The sequence below is a fragment of the Maylandia zebra genome, linkage group LG3 (assembly GCF_041146795.1).
Source record: "Maylandia zebra isolate NMK-2024a linkage group LG3, Mzebra_GT3a, whole genome shotgun sequence".
NCBI lineage: Eukaryota > Metazoa > Chordata > Actinopteri > Cichliformes > Cichlidae > Maylandia > Maylandia zebra.
The window spans coordinates 30,140,071-30,165,546 of record NC_135169.1 but is presented as its reverse complement, the minus strand read 5'-3'; the positions used below and the strand labels follow the sequence as shown (position 1 = coordinate 30,165,546).

The following is a 25,476-nucleotide window of genomic DNA, read 5'->3' as shown; positions in this document are numbered from 1 at the left end:
AGGGTTAACATGATGAGCTGCTCTAACTGTACTTACAAGTGTTTTTTTTTTTCATCTTTTTACCCTCGTCCACTGCTTAACTCAGGTTACTGCTTAGCTTTGTAGCAATGAGCTTGTTTTAAAAACCAACAAGAATGAGACCATGGTTACAGCTCCTTCTTTTAATTACATCCTAAAATCATTCATGCCCTCCTTTTTGTTCAACTGATAAGTCCACCATTTGAAATCTTGGTGTAATATTTTATTCTTCTCTGGGCTTCGACGCACATGTAAAATCTCCGTCTCATTCCTGTTAAATTTATTTAAGGAACATTTCTAAATTCCAAAATATCCTCAGTTGAACTGCAAAAACGTATTCATGCATTGGTGTCATTGGGTTTAGATTATTGTAATGCCCTGTTTGCCAGCTTGGACAAATCTCTTTTATGCCTCCAAGCAGTACAAAATGCTGGCCAGACTATTAATATGTTCTGGCAAGCAAATTCACAGAACTACTGTTTTATATTCTACACATTGGCTCTCAGTAGAGTTTAATGATTAATTAACTTCTGATTAATTGAAAAAACTGAATGAAAAACTGAATGCCTTGCCATCAGGATCGCCGGGATATTTCTGAAGTGCTCTGAGGCTCATTTTGGTCAGCTGTGAACTGTCAGTGTGATGTGATATAGAAACCGCACATGTGTAGTTTCTCTTTCTCTGTGCAGTCTCCATGACGCACACAGCGAATGACAAAGATCCATGTAACTCATGGCATGCAGCCTCTCTTTCTCTTGATGGTAACACACATTATGACTACAATTGTACTTTTGTACAGTTTTTGTGTAGTTATGTGGTTAGAGGTTCTCTCCTCCTTTCTACACTTTATTTTAATTACATATGAATTTAATAAATGTATATATTCTTTAATCTGATAGTAATAAAACTGTTGTGAATTGTTTTGGTCACATGTAAGTCTGAATGTGAGATTTTGACAGCTCTAAACAGCAGGTACAAATCATCTGCAAAATCAGGAATGTGGTGTTTTGGAGTTGCTAATCTGACAAAGATGTGATCAATAAAATGGGTCTTTTCAACATTTTGTGGCTTCTGTAGCAGCAGTTTCACAGCGTGTGCAGTTAATAACCTCTGCTTTATCTGAATTCAAAAGCAAAAAATTAGAGGTCATCCAGTTCTTTATATCTTGAAGACACCTGGATGCCTTCTCTCCTAACAAGACCAGAGGTCCTTTAGAAAGTTTCCAATCATCTATGAAGCCCATGTAGCTTTTTGGACTACATGGGCTTCTGATTTTGCAGATGGAAATTTAAGAACATGCAGCTAAAGATGTCCCTGGCTCTGATCCAGTTTTGGAGGGGGGGGGGGGGGGGGTTGGCAAATGTAATATAAATTTTAGTGACCTCTGATTGACGTAACATGGTGTCATTACTGCCAATGTAAATTTTCATTTTTTTCTGAATGAAATTATAATTATAGATTTAAAAAATATTATAATCCATGTCGCGCCTAGCTACATCCTGCTTGTCCACGTCCTGTTCAGTCATGGCCTGCACTCTTCTAGCACGCCGCTGGTCACCTGCCATGCCACACCGTCACCAGTTGCCTGAAATGTTTCAGTCGCAGTCATCCATCTGAACTTGAATGTTGTATTGTGTCCCTTTTGTGTTTTGGGGGGATTGGTTTTGAGCCCTCCTGAAGTCAGCCACAACTGCTGCTCATCAGCCCTTGCCAGCTGCAGCTCATTGTCATCAACAGCAGCAGCCTCCCTACTTAACTGTGTGAAATGTACTAAAACAATAAAAATGTCATAGTCTTTTATATTTAGATGTGTTCTGTTGCTGTCTCACATGCAATTGGACAGTCTTAATAATCCCCACAATGCAATAAGCACTGCCAAGATACAAGCCAAACAGGTGCAGAACAAAACGAAAGGTGCAGTCACAAAGTCTTTGGGTTGTGAGTAATCGTGTGTCTCTGCCCTGGTTTTGTTTCTTTCAAAAAGATGGATGGTAAGTTATTATCATTTATTCTGTATTAATAGTCAGCACAGGACACTTAACGCCATCTAAGAATAAAAATGTTTGTTTTCATTGTCAAGAATATTTACTGCACTGAATACCTAAACAAATGTTTTAAAGTAAAAAATATTAAGTAAATAGTATAGTATGTAAAAATAGTGTTTAAAAAATATTTTTACAGCAGCTTTATAAACAGGATACGTTTGTTGTTTCTATTGCATCTAAATGCTGTTTATCCTTTTGTATATATTATTTTATTACATTCTATTGCATATAGTATTTTATTTTATTTTATTCTATTCTATTCTGTACAGTTGTGTACAGTATATTGTTCTTATTGTATTCCAGTGTTCTCTAATTTTTGCTATATAACTTTTGCACTGTCCACTTTCTGCTGTGACAAACAAATTTCCCACCTGTGGGACTAATAAAGGTTAACTAATAAAGGTTATCTTATCTTATCTTATCTTATCTTATCTTATCTTATCTTATCTTATATCAGTATCTAGCTGAACAACCAGGTCTAAACTGCACAATGGTCTGTGGAATTAAACTCTTTTCTACTTTTCCATATTTACTTGTAAGCCAAAGCTGACTGATTTGTAAAGAATATGCAATTCTACTTACACTTAAAAAAAAAACAGACTGGACATTCATTTTTTAATTGTAGTGTCATTAAGGTTTAAGTGATATTTTACTGCTTCTATACTATTTCTTGCACCTTTTTAGACAGAGCAATAGACAAATAACTGACACTGAATCATTACTGTTTTATAGAGTCAGCAAGAAGGATTGTGGTCCTGGGAAAAACTGGAGCTGGAAAGAGCAGTTTTGCAAACACCCTGTGTAAAGAGGCTGTGTTTAAAGTAGATCATACTGCCAAATCTGGAACAAAGGAATGTCAGGCAAAGTTCATGTCAGTCAGTGGAAGAATAGTGCTCTTTATTGACACTCCTGGATTTATTGACACAAACAGGTCTGAGGAGGAGATGAAGTCTGAAATATTGAAGTGTATCACAGAATGTGCTCCTGGTCCTCATGTGTTTCTCATTGTTCTCAAGGTGGAGAAATACACAGAGCATGAAAAGGCTGTAATAGACAAAATTAATCAATATTTCTCAGATGAAGCGCTTAGATTTACTATAATAATCTTTACTCATGGTGACCAGCTTCCTGAGGGAATGAAGATCGAAAAGTTTGTGAATGAAAGTGAAGGTCTGGGCGATCTGATCAAGAAGTGTGGGGGCCGCTGCCACGTCATTGATAACAAATACTGGAAGAACAACCAGGGAGATGAATACAGGACCAACCAGTACCAGGTGGCAGAATTACTCAAAACCATTGACAAGATTATTGAGGCAAACAAAGGAGGCTACTTCACCAATGAGATGCTGCAAGAAGTGAAAAGAAATATTCAACAAGAGGAAGGTCGCATCAAACAGTCATCTCCAGACTTAACAGAAGAGGAAACTGCAACAAAGGCAAAACAATCTGTGTTTAAAAATCTGTTGTCAAAAGCTGCAGGAGTTACAACAGGAGCTCTACTGGGTGCATTCTTTGGTGGAGCAATAAAATTAATGAAAGAAGAAAGAAGTCTAGGTTTAGCAGTAGGAGTAGTATTAGGAACAGCAGCAGGAGTAGCTGCAGCAAAAGGAATGATGGCAGACGCAGCAACAGCATCTGACACATCTGTCACAGTTCGAACTGGGTCTGCAGAGCCAGCAGCTGAATAGCATCAAGGTTTGAAACAGGTGATAGAGCTTACATACAAACTATAGCATTAAACCACATTTTTTGAATGTATAAAAGGGTTAGAAATTAAATCTCTGATTTTTTCCATCCTCTGTTAAGCTCTCAATAAAGTACCTTTAAAATCCACAGATGTACAGGATCAGTGTATATTGCTAGATAACTGGGCACAACTACTCACATTCACCTTTACAAGCTGCCATCAGAGAGTCATTATTAAATTTATAGAATGGGAAGTTTTGGAATCTTTTTGTTCATCATGATTCAATTTCTGTATTTGCACAGCATAAAGTTTCTTACTTAAGAGTTTTTGTTGAAGACTTAGTGTTAACATATAAATGAAGTAAGCCTAATATATGTAAGCATGTGAGTTTTTCCCTGTCCATATGCTATTGAAAGCCTTTATGTTGTAGTTGATATTTCAAACTTTACTCATGACTGTTTCAATTACTCCAGGTAAAAAAAATCTCTGGATATAATATTAATAGATCTATAACTTTCAAATAACTTTTGCTTTTGTTTTGTGATGTTTTCTTTGTTACAAATGATGTTCAATTATAAAACACCTAATTTTTTCACATGTAACCAAGTGTCTTCGATTTTTCTTGACAATATTCATCTTTTGGCTGGATGACTTCATGTTAATGATGAGCAGTAAATAACTTTTACTTTCAGTTACTTTCATTTTGATTAAATAATTCAGCTAAACTTGTTGAACCTCCTCAGCAGGTTCAGCCAAACATGTTTAAGAGGCAGTGCCAACTTAAACAGTAACTTTCATTTTTACTTAAATTGGCTTCCACTGACTTCACTTCAGCTGAACCTGCTGATGAAGTTTAACAAGTTCAATTAGAACTGCCACAGCCATTTTCAAATCAGAACAGTAATGGAAACTGCTGGGATGAGTGGACAGACCACTTTAAGTTGTTCTATTCTTTAAAAAAAAGATTTGATCTTAAATAAACTTTATTATAACATCAGTGTTAATGCTTTTAAGTGTTGCTCATGTTGCCAGACTCCTATCAAAGTTCACTTATTCAAAACAACGAAACAAGTTAGACATTGTCAGGTTATTTTATGAGAGAAGATGATCCAAACTAAAGAAATAACTTTCTCTTTTCTTTATTCAAGCAGTCAAAGGTTCAAGTTAAAAAATGGCTGCCGTGTCTTTTTGCTACCTCTTAGATCAAGATGGACAAAGAGCACCACACCCAGGCAGTAAATGCTTTTTATTATATGTAATAAACAGGACACTAAGGTGATTGGGCAAAAGTTGGAGGGAAGTTCTCCTTATTTCACTGAGATCCAGTACTTCGGCTCATGTTTCTCCTGCCATTCTCTGGCCACTTCTTATGTATAGATGCTAGCCTTGTAGTCAAGACCGCCCAAACTGAGACCAAGACAAGACCAAGACCAGAGGACAGACAGATGCTCCACTTGACTGTCGCGTCTCTCACCCTCTCTGTTTTTCACATAATGATATTATCCTATATCCTCGCGTGTGATTGGCCACAATATGGAGGGATTGGAGCATAGCTGAGCCACTGTGTGAGAGCTGAGCAGTGAAAGGAAATTAAGTGAGGGTTGAAATGACTGAAAGATTAATAGGCTCTGTTTTGAGTTTTGTTCAAAAAAGAATGACTTCATATAGGGAAAAAATAAACATCACATATGCAGGACACCTTAAACTAGTTTTTTTTTTAATTAAGCAGCAAGGCAGAACAAAGTCGGGGCTGTATCAAGACACAGGGACTAAACCCCAATTCAACCAAACCCAGAACTGATCCGGAATTAAAACAGGACTACAACAGTTCAATATCAGGACTAGGACTTAACCAAGACAGAACCAGAATCAAAACTAGATGATAGTAGCACTAAAACATCCTGACAACAAAATTGTAAAACCATATCCCAGATTGCAATTCCAGTTTCCAACAATGGCTAGTACTTCAGCTACTTAGTTTTAATATTACTCTTATTTCTCTTTCTGGGTCGCAAAATAAACTTTTAACATATTTTCAGGCGAGAATGTAGCTGTAAACTTCAAATAACTTAAATATGTTGTTTTGCCTTTTTCAGTGTTCTATTTGTTCGTGAGTAAATTGGTTTGGCTGAGATTAAAGTTTTTATCTTAGATTAGATTAGATTAGATTAAATAAAACTTTATTAATCCCTCGGGAGGGTTCCTCCGGGGTTTTCACACAGCTGAATAAACGTCAAACAGAAAACTGATTAAACAGAAGTGTCAGATGGTCGAGAATCTACACCAGCGTCCAGTTATATTTTAGACAGCAAGGAACAGACGGCAGAGGTGACATAATTCTGAAGGCTAGACCGTCCAATTTCACAGTCGCTCATTTCCGGTCTACCTGGCTTTCGGACAACCCGGCCCACTTAGGTCGCGAAGGTGGACGCAGCCTCTGAATTTGGACACCCCCGGCCTGTTTCCGGCCGGACAATAATAACAGTGACATTTAACTTATTTTATCAAGTAAACACTGTAAAATTCAAATGTTTTGTATGTATATATATACCCGCCCCCCAATAGCCCTTTTGAATGTCTCCCTAATTCTGAGGTCTCAAGGTTGGCAAGTATGTGCCAGGCTTTGGCCCACATCAGTCTAAAATTGTATGTAACCATGAATAACGTGTTGCCATGTCCACCAGGAGAGACTGGACAGTATAGATGTAAAACAAATATGCCAGCAGTTTATCTCAGTTAACGAGAGGAGCAGGCATGTGTTTGGCTCCTTCACATAGTGGACATTGAGTTGTTGTGTGGGACACCTGTAGTCCATGTCTGTTGCTGTAACAGTAGTTCATGTTTAGAATAAAAAATCCCAGCTCACTGATTTGACAAGGGCAATAGTGCCTAAAATGCTGCTGAGAGATCTTTTACTTTGTGGTAATCTGTGGTAAAGAGAAACTTGTAAATAACTCATGAAAGAATAAAGTTACGTTGAAACCAAGCACACAATTGTTTTTCTTGTGACATTACCAATGAGTTTGATGTGTCACATGGTCCTCTTCCTATTGAAAAAACAAAAGTTGTATCCAAGATGGCCGACTTCTAAATGGCCACCATGGTCACCACCCATCTTGAGGAGTTTGCCCCCTCACATATACTAATGTGCCACAAACAGGACTTTAATATCACCAACATATATATATATAAGATAAGATAAGAGATAAGATAAGATAACTCTTTATTGTCATTGCACAGTCATACATAGTAGAGTAGTACAATGAAATTGGAGAAACTGTCCTACGTCGGCACTACATATAACACAACACGACACGATATGACACATCACAACGTAACAAACAACACTGAAAAAAAGGGACTGGCCATCTCTTGGATTTATGTAAGCATCTTGCATGCATTTAACACAATTGCCTCATGTTTTAAAGTTAAATGTAACTATATAGTGTAAAAACTACATGATATGCAGAAAGGGTGTATTAAATTGTTCATATCATGTTCAGGTGAAGTAAGTCAATAAGATAGCAACGTTAAATCTCGTGAAACCACGCGTGATTTCATCTCGCGGGCTTTGGATCGTGGTTTAAAAAAGGCATCCATCTCAGTCAAGTCGAGCAGCCAACTCTACGTTTTTGGTATGTCTTGATTTTTTGAATTCATTTTTACCATATTTCAGCCAAATGTAGTTAAACGTCTAGAGTGTCGCCATGTAACATGCTAAAAAAGAGCCGTTAGCTTATTTGCTGTTTTATCTGTTGTCAAAGAATTGGCGCTTTTTCATTTGAATTTGTCTTTGGCACAAGAGCCGTAATATCACATTAAACCTAATTACGAGGCACTCATAACATAATTTGGTTTTCTGTGTGAATAGATTTGTCAACTGACTCTTCAGTTACATTGTGTATTTACTGCACCGTGGTGTTAGTGAGATTTTGGACATTGAACAGCTTTAGCTAATATCATCAGCGGCATTATGCTAGCTTACATCCCTACCCCTCCTGCCCTCACCTGCTGTCCTTTTGTTTTTGTTTTTGTTTTTTTTGCTGCACATTGAGAGATGACCTCTATTCTGCATTTCACCAGGAGTCAGCTGATGGATTGTGGGTTCAAGGTGTTATGGTAAGAAAGTATATTCTATTTTCGTTTCTGTAACTTAATTATAATAGGTTTTTTATAATTATTAGGTGCATGCATACTCACCCTATTAATACAACTGAGAGATCCAAAATCTGCCATAGGTTTAACTTATACCTGTATGTATTGCCAGAAAGGTGATTACTGGACTCGCATTAATGCACACTTGAACTGAAATGAGGTTGTAACTTGTGGGTTGTTGGGTTGCAAATCAGAAACAAACATCTTTGGATTTTTTTTAATCCCATAAGATCTGGAAACACAGTTTTTATTCAACAAAACATTACTGATTAACCAAGCACAGTGCCTGCTGTTATTTCAAAATAATTTTATGTCATTTCAGATAAAATGCAGCATTCCAGTGCATCCCAACCATGCCTTTACAGTCAAGGTTTCTGACGGAGCTGAGTTTTTCTCTGACAGTCTGCTGAAAGTGTTTGCAAAGTGATCGGGGGAACAGGGCACAAAGCTAAAGGATGTAGCTGCCATAATGACAGTAAGAACTTTAAAATTCTTTAACTACAAAGTGTATATGTATTGCATTAGGTCAGTAAAAGATTTTTATGCTACATCCATTGAAACAGTCAACTATTACCTGTGAGTAATGATTCCACTAAAAGGATGCCATAATTTTCGTCATGCATTTACTGGCCCACTGAGAAAAAATTATCTTTTTTTAAAAATAAATGTTCTGGAAACTATATATCCATAAAGTTGATGTCAAACAGGAACTTTTGATATTGCTTTGTAGATGCTGGTGTTGCATGTTGACTGGTTTAAAAAGTCAAGAGTTTTTGTCTGGGATCGTTTTCTTTGTTATAATAGTCAAGGATGACATTAATGCTCGGAGTCCCTCATCAAAGTGCTCCGCATCTGTGTGAAAGACAATTGCAACATCTTGGTGCAGGAGTTCATGGTGAGTGTTTTATGAGTAGATTGTGGCTTTGCAACATTTAAAAATGCATTTAGTTATCCACTTGATCCTCATTGGACTGGTTAGGACCAGTAGTCCTCTTTAATAATTTGAAGTTCACATGAGGCCTGGTAGTGAAGCCCTTGAGGCCCCATCCCCACCCCTGTATTAGGGGTCACATCAGTGTGAAAAAACTTTAAATTTGTCATTCTAATGAACAAAGGAAAATCCCACCAATATTTATATTAGCTTTTGTTTGAAAAAATGACCAACTGACCAACAGCTAACCAAATTGTGGGGCTGAAAGTCTAAATTCTAACATCTTCTGAGTGACATAACCTGGATTTCTGATGGGCCGGTGTCTTTCTAACAAAAACTAATGTAAAGCATTTGAAATTATTATGTTTTTCACCCTCTCTTAGAAACTCTGTTAGACCATGAATGGCAGCATGACAGGCCACTCTTTGGCTATAGCTATTTACTATGTTGCTTGCATTGGTTTAAATTACTCTAACATTAGAACTGGTAGATTCAAAAGAGATGAGTTTAAAAAGGAATCTTAAAGAAATGTTTTGTGTTTAACCAGGACTTGACTGAGGCCACTGCACAGATTGAGAAAACCACAATGAACATCTGTCTCCAGAGGATGCGGCAGGCAATGACTTTTCTGATGTTGTTCTTCAAGATCTGGATAACGTGACCTTTGCAGTAGCCATGCTGTTTGGACCTTTTTTATTCCTTCAACATGAGCTACCCATCACAACTCTGCTACACTTTTGAGGTGATTCAATGGGTGGTAATGGAGTTGGATGCAACTCAGCTCTCAAGAAAAGCTCACAACTAAGACAAAACTGCTCCTGCAACGAAGCTCACTGTTATGCATGTGAGGTGACCAGCTCTAGGTGAGAGGACATTTAAATCTCACACTTGTTCTGCTGCATTTTTGAAGCTCAATTCCAGGAACGGATCGCAGGGTTCATTTTTATATACTCTGCAACTGCCATGAGGACGAGCCGTTTTTTGTTGTTGTTTGTTTTTCCTTTTGCTCTGTACAAGTTCTGTTTGTCTGTTTGGCAGCATTTTTTAATTTCTCTTTGTATTTTTTCTTTCTTTTACTAGTGAAGAGATGTAGCGTGAACAGTTATACAGTCTAAATATCCCATATGGGTCGTGTGAAATGGTATTTTCAGTTTCATTCAGTTGAAGTAAAGAACGTTGAATATTTCTAAGTGTGCTGTTTTGAACCAAGATGTCACAGTATGATCAGTGCTGTAATTTTTGACAGTCACTGTATCAATGTTATTTTTGCGTCTCTTGAATAAAGGTTTTGACCTGCAAGTGCTAATTTCTTTAGTTATTGGGGTAAAATGGGAGGTGTTAATAGGAAGGTGTTTGCCAATTCAGTAACCTAATTTAATGTTAATGGAAACTAACATTACCTCAAATTGTTTAGTTATAATTGTTGTTTAACTGAATCTTGATGTCAGAGGCCTTAAATAGAATGTTTTGTATTGTTCTTTCCCAACATTTTTCAAAAGAAACAGTCCAATTTCTTTGCTGTGATTGATTCCAGAGAACACGGAAGAACTGACATTATTTAACTGTTGATTTATATAGATTCAGTAGAGGAGTAATGTCAGTTTAATTCTTTACCTACTGCAGTGAAATTAGACATTTTGTTTTGAAAGGTTACTGGTGGATGCCAGCAACCATCTTGGAAGAGAACAATACAATCTGTTATAAGGCCTCCATTTGAAAATTGTGTATTTGATACTAGAATATAATAGCAAAATGTAATTTGAAGATAACATGTAGTATTTAAGTGACCAAGTAGTATTGGGTAAAAGTTATTGAATCGTGTTGGGATAACGTGAGAAAATTGTGAAGGATTAAAATATTCCAAGAGCTCAAATTACTTCATCAAAACATGTTTAAGTCACATTTTATCAACACAAATTGCACAAGTTTATTGAACATGAATAAATTGTGTTAATTTAACTCAATTGTTTAAGTTGCTGCCAAAGCAAAACATCTGTGTGCAACAAATGTCCACCATTGAATTAAGTAAATCCAACAACATATTTTTTTCAGTGAACACAACACAGTATATTAACTTAGTATAAAAAAGAAGAATAAGTGTATGTGTATTGCACACTGTTATTATTGCACATTAATTATTATTGCACCTTGTTATAAATATAAATATTATTGTTATCGTTTTAAACATTGTTACCTCCCCCTAAAAAGTCCAGGGAGGTATCCAGTCAGGTCAGCTATTTACATTGATCAGGGCTATTGCCCTGTTGTAAAAGCTGTCCTTGAGTCTATTTGTTCGGGACCTCAGCAGCCTGAACCTCCTGCCAGACGGCAGCAGCTTAAACACCCGGTGTCCTACTACGCAAGTAACCCTGGCGGAAGGGGCTACATGAATAGGATGAGGGACCTATGGATTCTTCGATACCCAACATCCACAATGACGGCGAAACAACTAGTAGCTCAGTGTTCCAACATTCGAAAGAAGGGACTGCTCTCACAGCTAGAGATTGACGAGGTACAACACAAATGCTACGGCAAGGAGGAGTCAGGACGCCAGGTCAGGGGGGAGATATCATCACCCGAGATTGGGTACATAGCCCCAAGTGCGATAGGAGAAGGATCGTTGAGTGCGAGAGGAACTGACCTGAAAAATAGGATCATGGCCAAGCTTGAAACCTGGATCCCCCGTAGCCGGTTACCAAGATTACGTGAAGTACCCTCAGAAGGTCTGCTAGATGATGTTAATGCAGCACTACGGGCAATACCTACAGCCACGATTACCGACACTAACAAGCTCATCTACAATACGGCAACAGTGATCAGTGAGATGCTTGGCTACAAGTTGAACAGCGACAAGGGGCAGTACCCTCCATGGAGAAGGAGGCTAGAGGGCAAGATCAAAGTAGCACGGAGGGAGGTTAGCCAACTAACGGAGTTGCAGAAAGGTGCGACAAATAAGGTGCCTAAGAAATACAGCAAGCTGTCCATACCTGAGGCCTTGGAAACTGCCAAGCAAAGACTCACAGCCTTGGCCAGCCGCTTGAGGAGGTACACCAGAGAGATAGAAGGCAGGAGAATAAACCAGCTGTTCTCCACAGAACCACCAAAGGTGTACTCTCAGTGGCAAGGGAACAATAATAATAAGAGAACAGCACCACCAAGGCTGGAGACGGAGCAATACTGGAAGAGCATATGGGAGAAGGATGCAACCCATAACGGCAATGCTCAGTGGCTAGAGGATCTGAGGGCAGACCACAGCGACCTCCCTGAACAGGGTCCAGTAACCATCACAGTGGCAGATATCCAAGAAAGGGTCTCCAGTATGAAGAGTTGGACAGCACCAGGGCCCGACATGGTTCACGCCTACTGGCTGAAGAAGCTGACTGCACTCCACGAGCGTCTGGCAGCACAAATGAACCAGCTGCTAGTTAACGAGAGACACCCGGAATGGCTAACTGAAGGCCGGACGGTCCTGATCCCCAAGGACCCCAAGAAGGGACCGGTCCCCTCCAACTACCGACCAATAACCTGCCTCAGTACTATATGGAAGCTCCTGTCAGGCATCATATCGGCTAAGATGAACAGGCACATGGGTCAATACATGAGCGGGACACAGAAAGGAATTGGCAAGAATACCAGAGGCGCAAAACACCAGCTACTGGTAGACAGAACAATCAGCCGAGACTGCAAGACCAGACTGACCAACCTGTGCACTGCCTGGATTGATTACAAGAAGGCCTATGACTCAATGCCCCACAGCTGGATACTGGAATGCCTAGAATTGTACAAGATCAATGGGACCCTAAGAGCCTTCATCAGGAACTCAATGGGGATGTGGCGTACAACACTAGAGGCCAACTCCAAGCCCATAGCACAAGTCACCATCAAGTGCGGGATCTACCAAGGAGATGCTCTGTCCCCACTGCTGTTCTGCATAGGCCTGAACCCCCTCAGTGAGATCATTAACAAGACTGGCTACGGATACCGACTACGGAACGGAGCAGTTGTCAGCCACCTCCTGTACATGGATGACATCAAGCTGTATGCCAAGAGTGAACGAGACATCGATTCACTGATCCACACTACCAGGCTATACAGCAATGACATTGGAATGTCGTTCGGACTGGAGAAGTGTAGTCGGATGGTAACAAAGAGAGGGAAGGTAGTCAGAACTGAGGGGATTGAACTACCAGAAGGCAACATTGCAGACATAGAGGACAGTTACAAGTACCTGGGGATCCCGCAGGCGAATGGGAAACATGAAGAGGCTGCTAGAAAAGCTGCAACCACCAAGTACCTGCAGAGGGTCAGGCAAGTCCTGAGGAGTCAGCTGAATGGTAAGAACAAGATCCGGGCCATCAACACGTACGCCCTGCCCGTGATCAGGTACCCTGCTGGGGTAATAGGCTGGCCAAAGGAGGAGATAGAAGCCACTGACATAAAGACAAGAAAGCTCCTTACCATGCATGGAGGGTTTCACCCCAAATCCAGCACCCTGAGGCTGTACGCTAAGCGGAAGGAAGGGGGCCGGGGACTGGTGAGTGTCAGCACCACAGTCCAGGATGAGACAACGAACATCCAAGAATACATTGGGAAGATGGCCCCAACTGACCGAGTGCTCAGTGAATACCTCAGGCAGCAGAAACCCAAGAAAGAGGAGGGAGACGAGGAACCATCATGGAAGGACAGGCCCCTGCACGGTATGTACCACCGGCAGATAGAGGAGGTGGCTGATATCCAGAAATCCTACCAGTGGCTGGACAAAGCTGGACTGAAAGACAGCAGAGAAGCACTAATCATGGCAGCACAAGAACAAGCTCTGAGCACAAGATCCATAGAGGCTGGGGTCTATCACACCAGGCAAGACCCCAGGTGCAGGCTGTGTAAAGATGCCCCAGAGACAATCCAGCACATAACAGCAGGGTGCAAGATGCTAGCAGGCAAGGCATACATGGAACGCCATAACCAAGTGGCCGGCATAGTGTACAGGAACATCTGTGCCGAGTATAACCTGGAAGTCCCGAGGTCAAAATGGGAGATGCCCCCAAGGGTGGTGGAGAATGACCGAGCTAAGATCCTGTGGGACTTCCAGATACAGACGGACAAAATGGTGGTGGCTAACCAACCGGACATAGTGGTGGTAGACAAACAGAAGAAGACGGCCGTAGTGATCGATGTAGCGGTTCCGAATGACAGCAATATCAGGAAGAAGGAACACGAGAAGCTGGAGAAATACCAAGGGCTCAGAGAAGAGCTCGAGAGGATGTGGAGGGTGAAGGTAACGGTGGTCCCCGTGGTAATCGGAGCACTAGGTGCGGTGACTCCCAAGCTAGGCGAGTGGCTCCAGCAGATCCCGGGAACAACATCGGAGATCTCTGTCCAGAAGAGCGCAGTCCTGGGAACAGCTAAGATACTGCGCAGGACCCTCAAGCTCCCAGGCCTCTGGTAGAGGACCCGAGCTTGAAGGATAAACCGCCCACAGGGGCGTGCTGGGTGTTTTTTTTATATATTAGGGGTGCAACGATATTCGTATCGATATTGAACCGTTCGATACAGTGCTTTCGGTTCGGTACGCATATGTATCGAATAATACAACATTTGTAATTTATTTTATCAACTTTCCTTCTGACGATGCTGTCTGTGTTGAGCGCTCAGTGAATCTGTGTTCGACTACTCCGCCTAGGCTGCACTGTCGAGCGCAGATCCACTGAGTGCTCAACACAGACAGCATAGTCAGAAGGAAGAGCGCAGGGCAAGCTAGCAAGACAGAAGTTAAGCTCTCCAGATCTATATATATATGTGTGTGTGTGTGTGTTAAGTTAAGTTTGCACGTAAAGAAGAAAACAGTACCAGATTTCTAGTTTTTGATCAAATGTATATAAACTATACAAAAATTAAAATAATTGGGATTTAGAATAAATCTGTTTATTTAGAAACATATCTGTGACCAGGTTCGCACAAAATGTTGAGACAGGACCACTGGCTAAGGAGGAGATGGGGTATATTAAACCCCGATTATTTTGTCCCCGTGATAGAACAGAGAAAACTGACTCATAGTGTGTTAAAACATTTATATTTCTTTTTATTCAATCATCTTGCGGAAGCGAGAGACCCCTGCACAGCCCAAACGTCAGTTGCAGGATCTCTAACATTTTTAGCTCAACATGTGTCTTATATGGTGTTATTTCTGTACTTCAGACGTCACACACGTCACTCACAGTTTCAAACATTGCTTATATGGCAAAGTTCCTCTTTTCTGTGTCTTATCTATTAATATGCCTGTGCACTAAAACTTCCTGTTTTTCAGTCTGGCTGAGCACTTAGTTTGTGAGTCAAAAGTGGCCTTGCTCTACAAGCCTTCATTATTAAAGTACATAAAACAATCTAATGAGCAGATACACATTAAAAATATCTCTCTATTTCTTAACAGGTACATACACAGACATATCTTCAGACATATCTTCATATAATGATTGTAGGCAGTGTTGGGGAGTAACGGAATACATGTACCGCCGTTACGTAAAGCAGTGGCTAATGCCATATTTGGAGAGGCCAAATCAAAAATTTATTTGATTTCATTGAGTTGATCCAACCCATGCAAATCACATTAGACCAACAAAAGTACTTAATACTAATAGGGGGACATTTATTAACGTGGAAATCCTTTCCATGATTATTTTAGGTTTGTTTAAAGAGGGGTTTTTTTTTCGAATGTTCAACAAACTCAGAGTCTGGTTAACATAATTGAATGGATTTAGAACATCACTCCATCCATCCTTTAACGTTTGTCCTTATAGGTGTCGCAGGGCAGCAGGAGTCTATTCAAGCTGTCATCAGGCGAGAGGTGGTGCACACCCTGGACAGGTTGCCAGTCTATTTACAGACAACATTTCACTCTCACATTCACATCTATGGGTAATTTAGAATCGTTAACCTAACCCCACATATTGTGTGTACCCAGAGAGGCACACAGTGCGAAATTGCTAACTCCACACAGAAAGATCCTGACCAGTTGATGGATTTGCAGGAGCTTCTTGCTTTTGTGGCAACAGTGCTAACACCCATCGAGCTGTCACTCCAGACATAAAGTAGTATGACAGCTACAAGGTTTGATACTGAATTTTCTTAATGTTTTTGTCCTTGATAGGTTAAGCCACAATAAATAGCAATAGCATATACATGGTGTGTTTAAGCTTTTCGTCCTCTTATAACTCCAGTGATTTTCCTGCGGTTTGCAATCTTGTGTGATCTTGTGAATTTAGCAAGGCAGGTAACCAATGACTCTCACTAGATTGTATCACGTCATCTCAACAAGAATAAATGTAGCAATTTTTAAGTTGTTGAATTTCATGCAGATCGTACATGATTTAATTACGTTAACCATAGAAATATAAAATAATTTTCTTCAAAATTACATGTTAGCCTTGTAAATGTAAAAACCCCCCAATTTCACTCTTTTGAGGCCATGATTAATAGTTTCACCAAAATTTAGCTTCTAGCTCATACTCAGACCACAGGTTTGGTTTCTGATTGTAAGACTTGGAGTGGGTGTAAAAATTGACTTAGTTATTAGAGCTTCTACATGTTTTCAGCCCTAAATATTTTATATTTTTATGAATTTATCAAAAAAAGAAATTAGATGTGATACACTGATTGATTGTTTAATAATGGCAGTTATTGTCATGAACCGAAGTTCCGAGCGCAGGCAGGACCCAGTAGCAGAACACACACACTAGGGAATGAGCGAATAAAGAAAGTAATTTTTTATTGAAACTAAAGGTGTCCCGTGAGGGTAGCCAGAAAAACAACGGGTGAAACCAGACGAAACCGAGGGACCGCACAGGGAACGCCGAGAGCGGGGCTGTGAGAGGCTGTAAAACAAAAAGAGAGACAGATTACTGGGGTGCGGAAAAAAGGCAGCATACGAGGGAAGGTGGAGTGTGCGTCTCACGGTGATAGCCGGGCCGAGTGAACCAGAGGGGGGTGGAGCTCCAAAAGGGGTCGAGACGGCGAAGCTGAATGTGAACCGAATCTCAGGCGGACAGGTGGACAGGCAGGTGGCTCAAAAAACACGCCGAGTTGTGATCTGGGTACACAGGGAAAGAAAAACAGTGTTAGGTCTGATGGAGAGTCTTGTCATACGAGTTCTTTTCCGCAGGCGTACGTTACCGCTGAGAGGCGACTACGGACTGGCGTGGAGCAGCAGGTAGGGCAGGATTAAATAGTCCACCTGGTGATCGCCTGGGATGGGATGCAGGTGTGGGGTTAGCAGCCACGCTCGTGGGCGTGGACATCCCAGCAGCACCCCGGACGCCGGGCCGCGGACCATGACAGTTATGTAATAATGGCGAAGCTTTACAGGAAACCTTCACAGGCATTACAGTAAACTGTCAAGAGGGAATGAATGCATCACTCTCGCATTTTTCAAACTGAACTTCATTAAAAATACCTTCTTTGTTTGAAACTTGTTTAACTAGAATGAGGAACAGAACATTTCACCCCTCCCTTATTCAACCTCTGAATTGTTCTATTTTTCAAGGCACTGAGAGGATTTACTGACACTATGTCACAGTTCAGTGTGCAATCACAGTTATTGAAGTATCTCCATGAGACTATTTTTCCCATTAATCGCCTTTTTTAAATAAATAGTTTTGATGTTATATGCAGCTTTTGATTTCCAGCCCTATTACCACTTACACAAGAAACAAAACGGTCCACATTTCATATATCAGTACTCGTCATCACAGTTTAATGTGATGACCAGTTCTGATACATGAATTGTCAACAGTTATACAGTGACATGTTGTGGGTTTGCATGGATTTACAGCAAAACATATCTTCTGGGTGTACTGCAGCCTGCAGCATGAGGTGTTGCTCATTGTTTTGTGTAGTTACAGTGTCAGTTAACAAGTTCGACCGGTGACAAACAGAAGCAAAGCAAAAGTGCAGCAAGAGAGCAGGTGAAAAACACACGGCAAGGACATCGTGAGGTCCCGGTGACAACTGTGATTTCTTTTTAACAACATGGACGGTCAGTCAAGCTTACTTTATATCAAATACAATTAAAGGGAACACATATGTGTTTAAAGGAAATGTTTTGTTTTGACAAACACAATTATTAGCTTCTGATTAATTGGAAAAAACTGAATGAATCAATTCATTGCTCCAAATATTAGAGAGGGGCAGCCTTGCCATCAGGATCACCAGGATATTTCTGAAGTGCTCTGAGGGTCGTTTTGGTTTGCTGTGAACAGTCGGTGTGATGTGATATAGAAACCACATATGTGTACTTTCTCATTCTCTGTTCAGCCTCCATGATGCACAAAGGTGCATGACAAATACCCAGTAACTTATGCCATGTAGCCTTTCTTTCTCTTTATGGTAACACACATTATGCTTATAATTGTGCTAATTGTGCAGTTATGGTTACAGGTTCTCTCCTCGTTTCTACACTTTATTTTAATTATATATAATCTGATGGTAATAAAATTGTTGTGAATTCTTTTGGTCACACTTAAGCCTGAATCTGACATTGTGGCAGCCCTAAACAGCAGGTAGAATTCATCTTCAGAATCAGCAAACTGGTGATTTGGAGTAGCTAATCTGACAAAGCTGTGATAGAAAATTTACCAAACCGTCAAGTTTGTTTAATGTACTGAGACATGACCTGGAACCCCTGACATTAAAGTACTCAAAATAGAAGAGGCAACAAAATTTCTTCCATCTCTTCAGTTTTTGATCTTGGGGTCTTTTCAGCATAGTGTGGCTTCTGTAACAGCAGTTTCACAGCCCGTAAAGTGGAGTTTGAAGCTAATATGGCTGAAGAACGGAGAAAACAAAGGGTGACTTGTGACCCTGATCTGTGTGTTTACATTAAAAAGCTTTAGAAAAATAAATGTCTTGTTATTACACTCAGATTAAATTGTTATCATTTCAGGAACACAGCAAACACAGTTTTCACCGTAACTTATTACTGCTTGTTACTATGGCAATAACTCATTACTGTTTAGTGATGGACCTACACAAATTCAGCTGCATGCACTTTGACCATATGTGACACAGACACAGACACTCTGCAAATCAACTGTTAACACCATCAATCGCAAAATACAGACATAATGTTTTGTCAGTCAGGCATTTCTAGTTCAATCCTCGAACTGATGTACTTGTCTGTACTTGAATGTTACTGGATGTGATGTCATACATCTGAGGTTCTCAGTTGTTGAAGCCTGTTGCTATTGTAACAATTTTGTACTACATTTAACTTACACACGCATGATCTATGTTCATTAGTTTGTTCTTATTGCACCCTCCTGCTTCAGTATGTCTTACAGTTGCAGTTGCCTCAACTCCTCATCAGTAATATTCAGTATTGATCTTGGTCTCTAATTTCAAATCCCATCTTAAAACACATCTCTTTAAACTAACAAACTGATCATTATTTGTCTGTCACACAAATTTCCCATTGTCTTATTTTACATGATGCAAAGTGATTTGAAAAGTGCCTGAAATAAAATGCATTACTATTACTATTGGTTTTTATTATTATTATTATTAGTGGCAGCAGTAGAAGCATTAGTATTACTATTAGTAGTAATTTGATTTACACATACAAAATTAATACATTTCCCATCATCTCATCACTCATTTCAGATGAGCACACATCCTCTAAATATCCATTTAACAGGCAATTTCATAGAAAATACATTTACTTAAGCAAAAACATAAAATAAAACATAACCAGCAAATTCAGCAGCAAACCAACAAGACATTTTGAAATTGACTTCTACATCTCTTCATTTACACAAGTGTTTCTTGTCTTCTAGCACTGACTTCAAAGAGGACTGTTCTACTCGGAAAAACTGGGGCTGGGAAAAGCAGCCTGGCCAACACCATACTGGGAGAGAATGTCTTCAACGTATGCCATTCACCCATTTCTGAAATTAGTCTGCCCCGTTTAGTAATTAGGTCTGTAAATGGAAATAACATCAGTTTTATTGACACTCGTAGTATTTTTGACACAGGCATGTCTGAGCAATTACTCAGGGATGAGATAGTGAGGTGCATGACAGAGTGCGCTCCCGGACCTCATGCTTTTCTCATCGTCCTTAAAGTGGAGAAATTTACACAGCAGGAGCAAGATGTAATCAAAAGAATATGTCAAGATTTCTCTGAAGATGCTATGAAATACGCTGCTGTTATCTTCACTCATGGCGACCAGCTCCCAGAGGGAACGAGAATCGAGGAATTCATCAGTCATAACAAAGAGCTCAGCAATCTGGTGGAGAAGTGTGGAGGCAGATGCCATGTTGTTGATAATAAATACTGGAAAGACAACAAAGAAGATGACTACAGGAGCAATCGGTTCCAAGTAGCAGAGATACTCAGGACAATAGACAAGATAAGTGAGGCAAACAATGGAAGCTGCTACACCAATGAGATGCTACAGACGATAGAAAGTGAACTACAGAAAGAGGAAGAGCTTATTAAAAAGTCATCAGCAAACATGTCGGTTGAACAGATTGCAATTGAAGCTAAAAAGGGTGTGATGAACAAGCTGCTGATTATATTTGCAGGTACAGCAACAGGCGTATTGGTTGGAGCCTTTCTTGGTGTGGCAAAGATGGTCACATCAACTTTTTTGAATCTGCAGGAGCACACAGATGCAACAGTATCACTGGCTGCTATACAGAAAGGGTTAGAGGGAGGTCGGTTAGGATATGCTGCAGCTGAACAATCAGAAAGTGCATCGGAAGCCTTTCAGAAAGCTGCTAAAGCTGTCCTGGAACACACTGTTAAATAGTTGTTAGGATCATGACAACGACAGAGTGGACAGCAAAGAGAGCAGAGAAAGGAGTGTTGTTTTCTTATGACTTGTGTAATTACGTTCTAAGTAGAGATAGTGGCAGTAGAGGAACTGTTTAGGTATTTAGTCAAGGAAAAGTAGCATTTGCTAAACACTTACACTACTTTGTTCCAGTTAAATATTAGCAAGTACAGGTACTTTTCAAGAATAATTTTCTTTATACAATTGGTTATAGATGCTGATGCATTTTGTTTTTACAATCTATCAAAGTACATCAATAAACACAGATGTAAAACAATATATTTGTAAAACATTATATTTGTTGGTATTCACTTCTTAATCATTTCTGTCAGCTGTAAGCAGAATAATAAATTACTATGAATTTGAAAAAATATTTTAAGCAACTTATAAATAAACACACATTTTAAGACCTTCAGGAGTGAACTTGTGTAAATGCTTTGATTTAAACTTGATTATGTCATACTACAATTCAATGAAACAGGTACATATTAAACGGAAATGTATATATCTGAATTTATTTCTTTTCTTTTCTTCCAGCAATAAAAAAAAAACTATTGATGAATCTCTGTAGTTTCTTAGGGTGAACAATATTATATCGACCTGGGAGCTGGTTATAATATACCGTGATTTGGTATTTATAGTATTTGCTATGCTTTAGCCTTCAAAATGTATTACATTGTCCCTCCTAAAGATTGGTATGTTTTTTAAATAACTCCTTTTACAAGCTTTTAAGATGTCTCCACTGTTTGTTTATGAAAGACAGACGGTCCAACTTTCCATTATTATTATGAGAAACCCCAGTATACTAGAAAGACATGCATATGGTAAGGACACAATTAATACCGGTTTTTCATTATAAAGCCTGTAAACACAAATTTCCTTCTTTCTTTCATTTCTTTCAAATCACAGTCACAGTATCATCTATTAAAAGACGCAGACACCACCCCCTTAATCCTTTCTTCTATCCCAAACCTGTGTGCCCATTATGTAAACACAACCACATTCAGCATGTCAGCACATAAGCCACGGACAAATAGACAAGTCTTTGACAAAGTAAGTCAGATAAATCAAGTCAAGTCACTTTTATTTAAATAGTAAATATAGTTCTGGGAGGAGTTGTTTTAACAATGTAACCATGTCACTTAATCTTCTCTTTTTTTTCTGAGTACAAGTAGATACACGCACCAGAAATAAGCAGGGTGTGTGGGCTTTGTCTCTGAAATATGGTGAGAAGCGGAGATGTTATTTCTCCATGCTGAAAATAAAACAGTTAACGTGGTGCAAGCATCTAAGAAGGAGACACCCGCTAGGTGGGTTGTTTCGTCCTGGACCCACAGCATACTGATCAGAATATATCTTTCAGCTGGCTCTGTTTCATGGAAGAGCTAGAGGAGGTGGCTGGGGAGAAGCTTGGACTGCTGCCCCCACCACCCAAACCTAGATAAGATGCAGAGTATGTATGTATGGACAGACTGACTGTCTATATTTATACTACAGGGGCAGATCTTGTGTCTAAGTCAGTGACCTCTGTTCCTTATGTGTACTACATAAGTCCACTCCTATGCTGTACTATTTCACTATCATCTCTCTATCACACAAATAACTAATACATACAGCCTGAAATTTCAATTCAACAATATCAGAGAATTATAGATTCTTTTGTTTTTCAAAGTATCTATCATATCTACCAGATATGGTGTCCAACATTAGAGGTATATCATTCCTTTGGCCTCTGTATGATCCTGTTACACAAGATGTCATTTGTAATAGATCCAACGTGATATCATAGTTTACTTAAGTAGATAAGAGACCAGGCCCCACCTCACATTGACCTTTGTCATATTATCATCACATTTCACTTTTGGCTTATGTGTCCAACGTTCATAAAGTCTTAAAGGAATAAAATAATTTTACATTGAAGACTATACATACTCATGATTGTCATACTGTGATCAGACATAGCCTTCTTCTTCAACCCCAATGATTGGGAAAATCATGTAGGAATAAAAAGAAATGTCAGTGTAAATCATGATATGGTCCAGAGTGTCGATTCTGACACACAGAGGCCTACTAGTGGGTCCAAGGACAATTGTAGTACTCTGTCATTACCTTTCCACATGAGCCTCGTGCATCAGGAGTAGTCTTTCAGCCTCTGTTTGCAATGTTGTTTTACCTTATCTGTTCTGTACTCCAGAACTTTATTGTTAGAACAACCAACAATGTCCACACATCTCATTATTACAGTTTTTTTTTCTTTCTGTGTAAAGGGCTGTAAGACAAACCTTTAGTTTTGTTTTCAGTCTTATTCAGGAATGCGGTGTCATTTATGATAGGGATTATGGGAATTCTTTCAATCAGTGTATCTTTATTATCATGATTTATGGTTTTGAATGCTTCAGTGAACTTTAGAGGTATGAGTAGTGCAAGTAACTTTGAACTCTAAATATGATAAAAGTTGCACCTATAGGGCAGTTTCTGGGTATTTCACTTCTGCTTCAGAGTGAATTTGTCTTTTGTGAACCTAATACTTGCACATCACCACTTAACTGGCCATTAGAGTGTTTGCATGTGTATGAGTATCTGTATTATATACTTTCTCCGGGTTACAGTGAAACAGGATATATAATATGGAATACAAAAATAATAATGCCATTGTCAACACCAGGAGATCCCGATTGTGTAGTATAAGAAGATGCGACTAATACCCTTGAAAAAAGCTTAAAGATGCAATTATTCTAAATAGATAAATACACTACCACCAAAAGGTTGGACACACCTTCTCATTTAATGCTTTTTCTTAATTTTTCAAGTTAACAACAACTCAGATTAGAGCCCAGATAAATGCCACACAGAGTTCTAGTAGTAGACACATCTCTACATGACTCATCTCTGATGAGTCCAAATTTGAGATCTTTGGTTCCATCTGCTATGTCTTTGTGCGACACAGAAAAGGTGAAAGGATGGTCTCTACATGGATGGTTCCCACCGTTAAGCATGAAGGAGTAGGTGTGATGGTGTGGGGGTGCTTTGATAGTGACACTGTTGTGGATTTATTCAAAATGGTAGGCACACTGAGCCAAATTCTACAATTTAAATAATTGTGATAATAAAGAATAACCATTAAATGAAAAGATGTGTCCAAACTCTTGACTGGTAGTGTAAATATCCAGTGGCCATTGGATCTGGATAGCAGTGGCTGGGATGTACCCTGGTGTTTCAGTAAAATTTTAATAGTGGGACCATAACACCCTTACAGGCCAATCTTGTTAAACATTGCCTCTTGTCTCACATTCACAGGTTATTGCAGTTTAGCCACTGTCAGCCAATAAAGAAGTCGACCAGTATAAGTATGGAAGCAAAAGTAGATGCAACCAATAGCATACATATGGGACATTACTTATCATAGGACATTACAACAGATAACTAAGGGACATTAAGCACTTAGACTTGAGGGTCTATCCACCTCTTGCATTTCTCTCTCTTTTTAGGCAACATGGATGGTAAGTTAAGTTTTTTCTATTATCTCTGATTATATTATCCATGTACTTTTGCAGCTACTTTATTCGTCACACATATCCATGAATCAAAATGAACAAAATTTCAAATTTCTTTTACAGAACTACTTTTTGTAAGATACTGCAATACAAATTTTATTTGCAGCACTGTGACTAAAATTGTGTTAATAATTCAAGAAAATAAAAACAGTTCTATCAACCGTGTTAATGTATTCTATGTTAAGGATGCATTCCTTTTATTGTTACTTCCAGTTGTCTAGTATTTTAACATTATGCCGTGTCCTAGGCTCAGGTTATTTAATAACTATCCATAACGATGACTCACTATCTCTTGATAGTAAAGAAAGCTGAAACTATATGCATTGAGAAGTGGCTGTGGCAATATAATCCCAAGATATTTCAATCTCCATGCTTCAATCTGGCATTTTTTTGTCTTTTAAAATATATTTATTTGGGTTTTTTTTGTTGCTGTTTTGCTGCACACACACGTAATAGACCACTTGATTTCCTTTGCTCACTTTATTTGCTGTATTTTTAAACTGCCATTTTTCTTATGTCTAAATGATGTGTGATTAAATACTTTCCATACCCTTGAAGGTGGCAGACATACACTTGTAGTAAATATAGTTTATATTTTATGTGTAGATAGCATTTGTCCTTTTAGATGATAATCCAGGTGGCAATTTGAGCAGGTAATTTGTAAGATCTAATGTCCTAAATTTCTAGTTCTAATTTCTATGAACTTCAAATTTTATCTAAAAACTTGACAGAGACATAGATAACGTATTTAGACAGCAAGTGAGCAGAGTGTAATATGAGTACTGACTGAGACTGTCATGCTTATCCAAAGCATTTTTGCCTCTGAGGAATAGAGTTGAAAAAGCATTTGTTGATGCCAGTTGCAACATTAGAGATGAAGCAAGAAACAAAATGTAAAAAAAAAAAAAAAAAAAAAGTTACTCTGAAACCTTTTTTTTTTGTAGTGCCACCAACACGGAGGATTGTCCTCCTCGGGAAAACGGGAGCTGGAAAAAGCAGCGTTGCAAACACTTTATTTGGAGAAACCGCATTCAAAATGGGCCATTCCCCTGACTCAGAGACGAGCTTTTGTAAAGCAAAGTCCAAACTCATTAACGGAAGATCCATAACTTTGGTTGACACGCCCGGCTTCTTCGACACAGGCAGATCAGAAGAGGACATGAAGCCCAACATACTGCAATGTATTGTTGAGTGCGCTCCTGGTCCTCATGCTTTTCTCATTGTGCTTAAAGTGGAGAAATTCACAGATCATGAAAAGTCTG

The 25,476-nt window shown here is 39.2% G+C and overlaps 2 protein-coding genes and 2 long non-coding RNA genes across 4 annotated transcripts; 3 read left to right on the top strand and 1 right to left on the bottom strand.

Moving 5' to 3' along the window:
- The first annotated feature begins 1,918 nt into the window (after positions 1 to 1,918).
- Positions 1,919 to 4,827, top strand: LOC143417061 (GTPase IMAP family member 7-like). The gene is made up of 2 exons (XM_076882696.1): positions 1,919 to 2,009; positions 2,796 to 4,827. Exons 1-2 carry the CDS (start codon positions 2,003 to 2,005, stop codon positions 3,749 to 3,751), a joined length of 963 nt encoding a protein of 320 aa, XP_076738811.1. The 5' UTR covers positions 1,919 to 2,002; the 3' UTR covers positions 3,752 to 4,827.
- Positions 4,828 to 7,102: 2,275 nt separating this feature from the next.
- LOC143416464 (uncharacterized) lies at positions 7,103 to 10,135 on the top strand. The gene is made up of 4 exons (XR_013096832.1): positions 7,103 to 7,869; positions 8,228 to 8,380; positions 8,710 to 8,800; positions 9,384 to 10,135. It is a non-coding gene; the product is annotated as an uncharacterized LOC143416464 (long non-coding RNA).
- A 6,438-nt stretch (positions 10,136 to 16,573) lies between these two features.
- Positions 16,574 to 17,215, bottom strand: LOC106676432 (uncharacterized). Its single transcript, XR_013096831.1, has 2 exons — positions 17,003 to 17,215; positions 16,574 to 16,919 (listed from the first exon to the last, which is right to left on the bottom strand). It is a non-coding gene; the product is annotated as an uncharacterized LOC106676432 (long non-coding RNA).
- LOC143416463 (GTPase IMAP family member 7-like) lies at positions 16,868 to 21,191 on the top strand. The gene is made up of 3 exons (XM_076881673.1): positions 16,868 to 17,039; positions 17,725 to 17,864; positions 19,660 to 21,191. Exons 2-3 carry the CDS (start codon positions 17,858 to 17,860, stop codon positions 20,634 to 20,636), a joined length of 984 nt encoding a protein of 327 aa, XP_076737788.1. The 5' UTR covers positions 16,868 to 17,039; positions 17,725 to 17,857; the 3' UTR covers positions 20,637 to 21,191.
- The last annotated feature ends 4,285 nt before the right edge of the window (positions 21,192 to 25,476 follow it).